General features: G+C 41.0%; 1 protein-coding gene across 1 annotated transcript; it reads right to left on the reverse strand.

The window, feature by feature from the left end:
• Positions 1-10,611: 10,611 nt before the first annotated feature.
• LOC147459933 (uncharacterized) lies at positions 10,612-12,414 on the reverse strand. The gene is made up of 7 exons (XM_086511097.1): positions 11,708-12,414; positions 11,595-11,619; positions 11,540-11,550; positions 11,343-11,441; positions 11,131-11,237; positions 10,971-11,024; positions 10,612-10,887 (listed from the first exon to the last, which is right to left on the reverse strand). Exons 1-7 carry the CDS (start codon positions 11,813-11,815, stop codon positions 10,671-10,673), a joined length of 621 nt encoding a protein of 206 aa, XP_086367223.1. The 5' UTR covers positions 11,816-12,414; the 3' UTR covers positions 10,612-10,670.
• Between the last annotated feature and the right edge of the window lie 204 nt (positions 12,415-12,618).

Consider the following 12,618-nt stretch of genomic DNA (forward strand, 5'->3'; position numbering starts at 1 on the left):
TACCACTCTAGGTTTTCTTCTTCAGCTATCCAAGCTTCAATGAGGTCTCGATTTGTTTGATCAAAACAAAAGGGTAGACTATTTATGAGCTCTAAGAAGGGTTGAAATTCTTCAAAGCTAAGGCGATATACAAAAATCTCTAAAACTTCATTTTCTGGATCTAGAAGAGCAACCATGTCCCAAGTAATGAATTGCACTTTCTCTACAATTCCCAATGCACAAGCGGTTTGTATAAAAACTAGATCTTCATGCTCGTCGAAGGCTGTGAGAAAGTAGCAATTGACTAGGAGCTCCTTTCCTTCGAGTTCCACATAGTCGGAATGAGGAAACCTTCTCACAATTTCATAAAGAACATCCTCCTCAAGTCCAATCAAGCTTACAGATTTAAAGACTCCACTTGTGCTACAAAACTCCTGGACAAAAACTCCTTAGGATTATGGTTAAATCATTCATAAGCATCAAGAGATTTTACAATGTCTCTTTGAACAAAGTGTCATAGAAAGTAGAGAAGGATGAGAATTTATACAAATTTGCAATCTTCTCTATGCTCTCTTTATTAAGACAAGCCCTAAATAGCTCCCTATCTCCTTTGTTGAAAGTGAAAGGAAGACTATTAATAAGACGCAAATGAGGAAAAAATTCACCAAATGTCAGTCTATGAAGCATGAACTCTGGCCGCAAGTTTCTTGAAGAGTCTTCCTCAATGGTGAAATGCACTCGCCAAACACCAAATTTCACTCTATTTACCAATCTTAGGACACACACTATTTGGATGAATGTACGGTCTTCCTTAGTGCCCAACAGCAAAAGGAAAATGGAATCCACACGCAAGACCTTTCGTCTTAGCTTCACCACCCTCTTGTTATGAGGTAGACGCTTTACTACCTGCTCCTGCAACTCAATCGATAATAGAGCTAGATCTGTAAGGATTAAATTTTCACTGCACACATACTCCTTGTTAGAACAAATGATCGTTTTTTTTTTTTTTGGTAACAAACGTTGACAAAGAAAAAGTCAACATACACACTATTTTATTTGGCTGCACTTCATTTTAAAATAAAATGAACACATGTACATCAAAAGAAGTGTGGTAGTTGATGAAAGGTAGAATGACAGGTTGTGGAGATGCAAGAATTTCCCCTGTTCTTTCAGCCCTAAACATAAACACCATACGCTACTAAAAATGTATCTTTCTACTGAGTGCAATATTTATCCTAATGTGTGGTGTGAAGTAAAAAGGGAAAATTTCTGGGCCATTATCCATGCTCTATACATAACCTAATGCCTACAATAGAACAAAGATATATACATCAAAACTAAGATCGTACTTAATGAGAGGCAAAATAAAAGGATTTACCGAAGTGTTTATTTTGGCTAACCTAAGAGAACCTAAAATTCTACGAATTACGCGTTAAAATTGCAACTTACTACTAACAATTATGTGTATCTTTTGCCTTGCAATCGGAATGAAAGGATCATAAAAATTTTCGTAATTCATGCAAACTACTTGACTATTCTAAAGATTGATCCTACACAAAAACATACACAAGTTGGTTTTTCCGTTGGGGCACCAATTTGAGGCGGTCCAGGGTGGGCAACAAGAAGAGTGGCCTCTAAGCACTCTTATAGGCTCCCGTCTAGCTCAATTGGCTTGGGGTTGGAAAAAAAAAAACAACAACAAACACACTCCCTCACCCTACACCAATTTGGGGCACCACCTAGTTTTGGATGCGAACTAGGACGTGTAAAGAGAGAGAGAGAGAGAGAGAGAGAGAGAGAGAGAGAGAGAGAGAGAGAGAGAGTGCTTGGGCTACTTTGAAATATATCGGCAATGATCAAGCAAACACAATTTTATATGTAAGAAAGAGAAAGAAGGGGGAGGGGGTGCTTGTTGCATTAATACCTTCTTACAAATCTGTCATGACCAATCAAAGTGAGATTAGTATTTTTTCAACATAGCTTGAGTAAATTACACCACAACACATCACAAGAAAAGCCACCCCAATCACTGTCTTAAAGCTAGGGGAGTCCTCTCCATCATGTCGCCCTCTTACAGTATGTAGGATTTATGGATAAATTGATGACAACACCCAGAGACAAGCTATCAAGAACTTTAAAAAAACACCAAGACACTTACACATCATTGTTGTCCATTACTTCACGTTGGAAGAGAGACAAAGTATCCAAGCTTAGTCCAAATCCACCCTCTTTGATTCAGCAAATGTTGGGCTTACACTAGTAGGAGAAATGATAGATTTCCTACTCTCAATTGAATGATCACTCTCTCTCTTACAATGGCATAGAGTTCCCTTGTTAATCACCCCTATTACAACACATGCACATGCATAAGACAATGATCTTCCACTCAAGAGCTCCTTCTAGAGAGGTTAAGCTTGGCTTCTCAAGCTATAGCATAGTGCTCTTGCTTATGGCTCCCCCCCTTTTGTGCTAGCTACACCCTCCTTTTATAGAAATTTTGAGGGCTAGGGTTACTTTTCTAACCATAGTTGGGTTAGATTTTCAGCACTTATCTAATTTCTTTTGCTTGGAATTATGAACAAGTTGGTGTGGATAGATGAAGAAGAGAGAGAGAGGAGAGAAGTGGAGGTGATATGACTTTGCATAGTAGGTTAGTGTTAGTAAATTAGTAGAGTTAGTATTTTTATTGATTTACAAATGGAATTGGATATTCACAATGGGAGTATCCAAGTAGGATACAAATATGGAAGAAAAAACTCTTAATAGATAAGAAAATATGGATTTTTTACAATGTTGATGCTCCAAGTGTCTTGAGTAGGGTCAATTTTGATACTTGTTCACGGTCCACTAGCTTTGACAGTATGTTTTTTCTCCACTCTTGACCTTCCTTGGGAGCCAAGGTAAGTGAACATAAGTAATCAATCACCATGATGCTGTCTTTCAAGAGAAGAGGCTGAATTTTGTGGTTTTTTTATAGATATAGGTAATATGGATGAGAAAAAAATGAGACTAGGTGGTCAATTTTGGAATGGAAGTGTGTGTAGGAGACATAAGTTCACCATGGGTTCTCTTATTCTTCAAGGTTGAGAAGAAGGTGAGTAGGGTGCAGAGAGGAGTGGTGAGAGAGGTGGGGATGATGAGTGGAGAAGTGTGTGTGAAAGAGGAAAATGATAAAGTGGAAGAGGGAGTGTGGCTGCATAGCATGGGTAAACTGGGATCCACCAATAAAATCATAGCTCAGAAATCGTAGCTCAAAAACATATGAAAAACTTTGAGGTAAAAGTTCAACCCACGAGCTACAACTTTTGTTTGTATCACCTTTTCAAATTCGGAGAGCAAGTGATCTTTAAAAATTCAGCAAAAGCGACTGTTTTTTTCCACTGCATAAAGTCCTTGTGAGGTCCTTTTTTGGATGATTCTTTTGAATACCTCCAAGAGTGAGCCCCCCATAGTGCATGCATGCATGCCACATACCCTTGACTTTATTTGGTAGGTCTATAATTGAAGATATTGTTGAGATCATGATATAAGTGAATAGTACCACCAAGAAAATCAAATATTGAGGGGTCTAAAAAAAATATGTACATGTCAAATATAAATAATATAGGTGGAAAAAATATAAAGGGGTCAAAATAAATCGCTCTCATTATAAGTCTATCATAAAAAGATGAATATTTTTGGTGGTCTAATTTATGAGAGTATTAGAGAATAGATGTAGGAAGGAAAAAATCACAATAGTGAAAAAATATACACATAAATAGAACTAGTTTTTTTGGATTTTTGTTGGGATGGAGTTATACCAAAAATAAGAGAAACTTGTATGAAATTATTTTTATATCGAATAAAGAGTATGCAAAATGGTAAGAAAAAATATGGTAATGGTGAGTCAATGTAAATAGCATAAATAACACACCATAGGTAGAAATATTTAAATAAATACCAAAATAATTATGAAAAATTATTTCATTTAGACTCTATATACAATGAAATAATTACACACAAATAGGCCATAATATACCTATATTTGTTTTATTTTTTATTTTTTTGGCTCAACTAACCCAGTGACTAGCTAATTGAGGGTTTTTAAGAAGATATGGGAAAAGTCCCCTAACTCACACACACCTATATACAGTGAAAGGGTGAAGGTAACCACAGTGTTTGAGTGATTTGATAGGGTGAGGTAACTCGCTATGGAAATTACAGAGAGCCGAAAAACGGCTATCAGCATCACATGGAAATCAACCACCACCTTTGCATCATACGGCTCCACTTCTAAGCTCTTTACAATACCCAAACATTTTACTTTTTGATGGTTTGCCAATCTGATCCTGAAGCCTGACACCCAGTCACTATAAGACCCATCTTCTCAACGCATGAGTGTGTTATGACGCATATTTGGGCTCCATCATCCACATAACCTTGTCCCAGATTTTTTCTTTTGTGCCACACATCTACTATTGGACAAATGTCTTGTAGCTCGCGTCCATTGCCAACACCTTTACTGAACCTCTCTCCGGCTCTTTATCCATTGGGTTAACCATCCTCTTCCACTCTTGATTTAGGTTAGGCACCATCTCTATAAGCTACCCAAAAGTAACATCCGCTTTCCTGCTTGTCAGATCCTTCTACAAGTCATAGCTTAATTTCCCATCCCCTAGTGGAAAATCTGAAACATGAAACTTGCGACGAGCCCTTATTTTCCTCTTGGCCTTGACATCCTTCCCTTCATGGCTCTTTCCCTTCGTCTTACTAGGACCTGGGGCACTTCTTCCTTCCTTGTCCTCCGTGGTGCTCTTCCCAATAGGCATCACTAATGTATCCTCTAGCTTTGATGCCTTCTCCAAAGTGACTACACTTATCACTTTTGTCTTTCACTTTTCCTCTTGGGTTAATCCACTGGTTCCTTCTTCTCTCTTACTTTCGATGCATAATCATTTAACGTAGTTAGCACCTGTCTTGGCAATGGATACAGGTCTCCCCCCATCCTTGGTGGCTTATCACATTGCGAGCTGATGTGGCAAAACTCTTTGCAATTATAACATGTGGGCGTCTGCCTCCAGAACCTACCATTGCTTTGTCCAACACCATTCCTAGGTTTTTCTTCACCTCTTGGCTGATTTGCAAACCTCCCTCGACCTCGATTATTTTCCACTTGACCTAGCATGTTTAGGCTAAGATTCTTCATTAAATCTACCACTTGCCTCATGTTTGGCCTTAGCCCATCATCTTGTACTGCTGTAGTGACCACTGTTGGCATAACTTGAGGAGTAGCAGAAACCACTGGTTCATGATGAATCCCTGGCATGTGAGCTTGCAAAGAATCCATAGGCTAAAACTCAGGCTTCCTGGGTGAAGACTCCACCCCTAGCTGGCTCATTTTCCTCAGCTTCCACTCTTTGTTCCTTGCCACCTCCAATGCATCTTTATATGTTATAGGCTTCTTTAGCTCCACTCTCCAACGTATATTCTCCCAAAGACCATCCAAGAACCTGTCCTTCTTCATCATGTCAGGTGGGGGTACTTCTCGTGCTAAGGCCTTGCACATCCGCTCCCATGCCAATGAAAACTTACGTATGTACGCATCTACTGGCTCACCTTCCTTTTGCACCAAACCTTGTACTTCTTGCCACACTTTGTCATGATCTTCTATTTTCACAAACTCTACTTTCAATCCATGCCTTAGATTGTACCAACTCAATCTTACAGGTGGATCGGCCACACGCAACTCCTCTTCAAATGCTTTGGACCAAACTCGTGCATCACTCTTCAAACAAATCTAGAGAAGACATAACATCTGCGTCAGGTCATGAATTTGATTGCTAATGTAGGCAACCTCCATCCTTTCCAAAAATTCTTCTAGATCTTCATCACTTCTTCCATGGAATTCCGGATAAGAGAAATCCATGGCTACCCAAGTTTTGATGCTTTAAGAACCCCTTCGAACACACGTGCAAGAACCGAAAACTTTTGACTGACTCAATCTCTAGAAACTTCAATGGAGCTTGTCTTTAGATAAGAACAAACACATGTACATCAAATGAGTTTTCATAGTTCGGAATTACAACAGGCAAAGGACATTCCAATATCTCTCTTAATCTTCTTGGCCCAAACATAAAGACTATGTGCTGCTGGAAAAAAATCTTCCTGGACACATGAACATTTATTTGGGATCTTTGAGTTAAATGAAAAGGAGTGAATTGAGGTCCATTTTGATCATCCATTAAAGCCAACCATGCAACTTCCAAGAAGGCACACCTAACTTATCCTCTGATTTTGCCAAAATTTCAGCAACATAACAACATAAATGGCTCAAAAGGCCAAAATACCAGCCATCACATCTTGGAAAATTTTTTGCTGAGTTTCCCCAGAAGTAGAGTAGTAAGAACCCAAAATATAGACTGTATATGTATGGATAACCTACCAACAATAGAACCCAATCATCAACTAGGAATCACTAGTACATAGCCTATGGCGAGGTCACGAAAAAGGTATTCCAACCACTTGTATTATCGAAAGGATCTCACATTTGATAATCCCCCAGCTCAATAAAACCTCACGCTATCGACCCTCTCACGAAAGCTTATGCAAATCTTGTATAGTCAAGTCTCAGAAATGACTATCTTTCAGACCAAGTCTCAGAAATGGCTGGGATTGCCAAATAAAACCAAATATGGCTCCACAAAGGCGTACAATGGCAGTATCCACAAGTAATGTATAGTACAAGACAATGCCCTTAAACAGGCGCCAAATAATGCATACCCACAGCAACTGCAAGTGACTCCCACTTACCGATGTATCACTCTACTCCAGCTACATGTACCTGTGTGAATCACATGTACCTGTACCTGTAACCTGTAACCTGTAATCTGCAATCTGTACTCCCGAAGCTGAAGGTACTCGAAGAAGATCCTCAGTAGGGACACAAAAAGAATGTGAGCGGGATGAAAACACACACAACACCTCTATAATTACCCGACACACTCTTGGGATGATACACACACACACTATGGGGCACCACTCGGCTTATAGAACCCACCTGGCCGAGACAGGGAGCACACCGATGGAGTGAGAGGAGAGAGACTACCCATTTACCCACTCTACACAGAGAGAGAGAGAGACACACACACCCAAAAAACTCAGATCAAAAGAGGAAATTTTTTTATTATTAGATAAAATTGATCTTGGTCCAACACCAATGGGGCAAATAGCTCACACAATATGAGTAAAATATGCCAAATACAATCACAGATTGGAGCAGAAGCTTCGCTAATAGAAGAAACTTACACAGCCAAAACAGCAAAAAACCAATGAGGAATTTGAAAAAATGGACAATGCCATCGCGTCCGGAACGGCCCAAAACCCTAGTCTACAATGTCAAAGTGCTTGAATCCGACCTCGGATAAGCAGTTTATGGTCAAAACAGGCTCCAAAAACAACAAAAACACAGGTGCGGCTGTTCCTCCTCTTTTCTCTCCGTTTTTTTTTGTCTTCTCTCAGGTTTTTCAATTCCCACACTTAGCTTTATTACTTGGACACCTTTGGTCTTTTAGTTGACCTCAAACAGATCCCGAAAAGGCCAAAAAGTGGCATCGCAGTGCATAGTTGTCACCTTGTTGCATCCATCAACACACCTGGCACTCAACTTTTTCCAATAATGCATCCCGCAACCACGTGAAGTGGCCCTCAAATACAATTCTCATGATGACATGTTTGCATAATTCATCACAAAAAATAGCCATGTTTTGTCCGTACTTATCCATGTGCAAGTATTGACCCCATTCGACCTCCCATCGCCAGTAGATGTCATCTGATGCACCTGCTTACCTCATGTCGTTGGTCCACGGATAGCTTCCTCGAGAATTTTTATGCGATACCAACTCCTCATTATTATAGAAAAAAAAGATTGATACTCGTGATAGTGAAAATCGATGCACTATGTACATCTTGTCCGACATGTACACATGTAGACCCCACGTAACCACCTGACTCTGAAAAATGGACAATCCTTTATTTTATGCATCATGCATATGTATGTACATATGTGCAATCACTTCTTCCAAAAAACTCTTGACACCGTGTTAGCTTGCTGCTAACATTTCCCCCCTCCTCGCCTGTGTCGTCCCTTGACACAACTTTATGGGCTAAAGTAATCTTTAGGTTGATGGTTGGCGAGGTGATCTTTAAACGCATTTAGTGTCTTTTGGTATCTTATTTTCCTCTTTTTATCTAACACTTACAAGAACTGCATAGTGACTATGTTTTTTAGCTCCACTATTGAGTAGCCTACAAATCGTGTTGTCAGGTTGCTAACCACTGGCCCAAATATTTTTGTTCGCCTAGTAAAGAATCCTATGTAGAATGCTTCCTCAAACGCAAGCATATTGTGAGAAGATAAAAACATACATCTGGTGTAAAAACCATAGAGGACAAAGGTTGGCCCACTAATATCATATCACAAACCTTTGTTAACCTCAAGGAATGACATCCACGGGGTGCCTGCTTGCTCTGGCTCATAGAATACTTCAATGCAAGTGAGCAGCATTCCGTAGACTTTGTATAGCATTGCACATGATAGATCCGGTAGTCTTTTGAAGAAGGACATGGCGCCAGTTAGGGTTTTCACCATGTACTCTTCTGACGATGGTCCCTTTGCTGGAGCAGGCAATCCAGGGTACTTCAACCAAGTTGTCCGCTTCGTTGTTAGTGCCTCATGTGCTTGCCAGGTCCTTACTTGTGGTACAAGACAGAAAGTAGGATCTTTTTGTAGGGCCACAAGTGCTCTTGTGAACAGAATCAAATACCTTCGATTCTTGTTCCGCCAGCTCAACCTCCACTTCTGGTGGTCTTGATCTACGCCCTCAACTTGTATGTCTGTGGAAAGCCTTTCTTTGACTTGTAGCAACTCTACCTTAATCAATGGATAGGGCGGGGATTGTTGATGCCATTGCATTGATTTGATTGGGAGTGAGGTGTGTAATGTTGACGGAGTGAAGAACTCTCAACAACCAATCCATTGTTGCCTTCCACGGCTAATCTACCTCGTGTAATTTTCTCTTTTAGTACATCTTCCTCAGTCTTTGAGAGTTGGACCATTGGCATTGTATCTGTTTCGGTTAGGTGTACTTGAAATTCTTCCTTTCCACTTAGTTCTTCTATTGACTGTGTCTCCATCTCAACGAAAGTAATTAAGGGGATCTCTATTTGTGGTTGCTTAGAAGTTCCTGCCTCTTCTTGTGTTTCTGGCCGTCCCTCTCTAAACAACTGGTTGACCCATTTAAGTTCAGCTATTTCTTTCAATAGATCGCCTTCTCTCCTAAGAGATTCCCTCTACATATAAACCGGGACGCCACCTACAAACGAACAAGTTTAATAAAACCCCTATATACGACTTGTATTAGGAAATATGACCCCCCTTTCTACGTTTATACGACATTTAATGAACAAAACTATCATACCCCTATCTTACATATGAAATTTATTGTTCCTCATACACCACAAAAAAATGACCTTAGTGAGATAAAATGTGGCATTCTAATCCTCACGGTTGTCATCAAGGGGAATATGCAAAAGCCAGAACCTTCAAGTTCAAGCTGCAACATAGTTCACAGAGAAGAGGCCTCGGCAACGTGGATTTGTGCATTGGGATACAATTGGATCGTCCCTTATGTGGGTTGCATTGCATTGCACCATGTAGGGCTGCATACAATCCGTGCCGAGAAGGGGGCTGCAAGATCAATCTACATTAGGTACATATTCAGATTCAACATAGTAGAGGTCTTACTCTATCTTGGGTTGCAAGGCTCAGCTGTACTCTCACAATTTACGACAACCATGAGGGCTATCATAGTTGTCCCGAGGACTCAACACATCAATCTTGAGGGCTCTTTTAGGTGCCTTCGAGCAAGGCTTTTGGAACGCGCCCTCTCGCCTCTTCATTGCGTTGAGATTATTGCCTACAATGGGTTGTGGCGGGGCCTTTTGAGTTGTTTGTGGAGGCTACAAGCTCGAGGGATGTCATGCTTAGTCTTCTCATTAATCTTGATCTAGTGACCTCATGCCTTATGTAAATGACGAGAAGGTAGCTCTCAAGGAGGCTTGGGAGCGAGTAGCTTGTGTGTACAGGGCATTGCACTTGGCAATAGAGCATGAGCATGTTGATGCTCTGATGCAGTGCGGGTGATCATGTTGGATTTGTTGAAGCAAGCAGCTTGGGCCGAGGACAAGCTCTTAAACTCATCAACCCAACGAAAAAAGAATGCCAACTTCCACACAAATTTTGAGACTAAAACAAAGGTTTCAACATTTTAAAACCCCTAAAGTTCCAAAAGACATGCCTATGATTAGCTTCTTTACTGTAAACTATGACATGCAAAAGAGATAGAGCAGTTTCACTTGACTACCCATTCTCACGAGACTGGCAATCGACCTAGTTGGGGTTTCAATCATCAAGTATTTCAATGCCCTTCGGCAAAGTTCCTCAACCCAGACAATGAATAAAGAGCTCTGAGAGAGAGGAAGCTCTACAAGTATATAGACAATATTGCTCCTAAGTTTAGATATTGTACATAAACTAAAAAACAAGACTCGATGGGAAAAATCAAACCATAAAAAATGACATGTGACTCATAAATAGATAGAAAAACTTTTTGAACAATGATTCAAACATTGCACATGACTGCACGACTCAAATTCTACAAATTCCATTCTAGCAGGTTATATTTACATTTACATAATTGTGTACAAAAAGGAAGACTAAAAGGCTCACTGAAACATTCAACGAGCTCATATTGTGGAAGTACAATTCGCGACATAACAAGGTCCTGGAGGCTCTTGTTAAGTTGATGCACATACAAACAAGAGCAAACTGTACCCTGCAAATATGAAAAACAAGCAAGTTTGGTACCGCCCCTGCACAAGGAACCAAGTGTCATGTGCAAATCCTGATGAGTAAAAATTAACCAGCAGGGATGGTGAAACAAAATCTAGCATACCAATGTAGATTCTCAAGTAACACAATGTCCCAAAGTTCTATCAAGCTAATCTTCCTACATAAACAGGCACTCCCATTACCTAGCTGGTCCACATGATGACAACCTGAAGTACCAAAAAACCATGGGAAAAAAATGAGAAAAGGTCCAAACAAGCACCAACCTGTAGATTTGAAGTAGTGGAGCCCTCAAAACGTATTGCAACTGCCTATCCCTGTATGTGAGACTCCATTGTTCTGAATCCAGATGCCTACAATTCCTGCAGCTATCCTTGGATGGGAACCAAAAGCAAAACAAAGACGTTAGACAAAATCTACAGCATACAAACTTGCTAAAACAAATAGAGACCTCCTACCTTGGTAAAAATACACGCACCTCTACAAATCCTGACTGATATAAAAGATACCGAGTACAACACTTGTAAATACTAGGCCAACCTTTTACATTGCATTTGCATCCACAACAAAAATGCACCTGCTTCGACAACAAAAGAATGAAGACAAGATGGACCCTACAAGCCCGCACACAAAAATTGCAAAATCAGCCTAGAAAGCTCCAGAGGCAGTACATACCACTACGGGCTCTGGTCATGTGCACATAAGCTTAGAGCCCGCTCTATATGAGAACCCCGAAGTGGGACGCTCACAGTAACCTGCAAAATACCATGCACGCAATGTAGTCAGGCTGAAATGCCGTTTGGGCTCTCTGTAGCGCAGGAAACAAGGCCCCAAGGTGAGCACCGCAATCTCAAGTCCAAGATGAATGGAACCCATGCACAAAAGCTGTCTGCGCACAGGCCCATCGTGATGCTTGCACGGTGCAAGCTCAAAACCCTGGCTCGGGAGCATCAGGGGGAAACTTCAGTATACGCACAATGGACTGGGGGGCCCTCTAGGTGGTTGATCTGGGGTTTCATGGTGCTTTCGTGCTTGGCTCAGAGGATCCTACAGGCTCTACGGATGGCAGGGAGGCTTGAGATAACTTACACCTTGCCGAGACTCCAAGCTTGAGCTAAACCACCGACATAGCATGAAATCCCCCCTGCAGATCGCTCCTAACCTAACGAAGAGAGCACAGAGTGTAGAGAGAGAGAGAGAGAGAGAGAGAGAGAGAGAGATGGGCGTTGGTCTTAGTGACGAAGAGATGAAAATTATTAGAATTTAGGAGGGAAATCACCAAAACAGGCCAAAAAATTAGGAGGGAAAGTCGAACTTTAGGGTGCCTCAAGGGTGAACACACTATCGATTCACCGAAGCCCGTGGGACCGGGCATCATGGAGGTAGGCTTTACCCATAGCTCTGCTCAAGCCACGCTTTAATATATTAAAAGCTACTCTCATTCTCACAGAATGGGACTCGACCTAAAACGTCTCTTATTTTAAGTAGTGGGGCCTGAGGTTCAGCCCTTGCCCATGGAGCTTTCCCATTTGAGGCTATGGCCAAGTTCAAACGAGCCCAACAGCAAAGCGAGCTCCTCTCACCTGCCTCCGTGCTGTTGTTCACAAGAAGCGAAGGCATAACTTCATTTTAAAGTTGCAGATGATGTAGCTTCCATGAGTTGTTTGGGCAATGGGAAGGGGTCCCATAGCAAGGCTCGAGAAACACTTTTTGTGGATCCGGCTTTGGAACCTTTTCACACGCATATGAGCAGG

Source organism: Adiantum capillus-veneris, chromosome 4 (assembly GCF_014529385.1).
Source record: "Adiantum capillus-veneris isolate H3 chromosome 4, ASM1452938v2, whole genome shotgun sequence".
Taxonomy (NCBI): domain Eukaryota; kingdom Viridiplantae; phylum Streptophyta; class Polypodiopsida; order Polypodiales; family Pteridaceae; genus Adiantum; species Adiantum capillus-veneris.

Excerpts from the sequence above, each read along its gene's own strand:
- LOC147459933 (XM_086511097.1), bottom strand. The coding sequence starts at position 11,815 with ATGCTCCCGAGCCAGGGTTTTGAGCTTGCACCGTGCAAGCATCACGAT. Across the intron at positions 11,620-11,707 it reads ATCTTGGACTTGAGATTGCG|GTTACTGTGAGCGTCCCACT; the intron begins GTGCTCACCTTG and ends GGTATTTTGCAG. Across the intron at positions 10,888-10,970 it reads TTACTTGAGAATCTACATTG|GGGCGGTACCAAACTTGCTT; the intron begins GTATGCTAGATT and ends TTCCTTGTGCAG.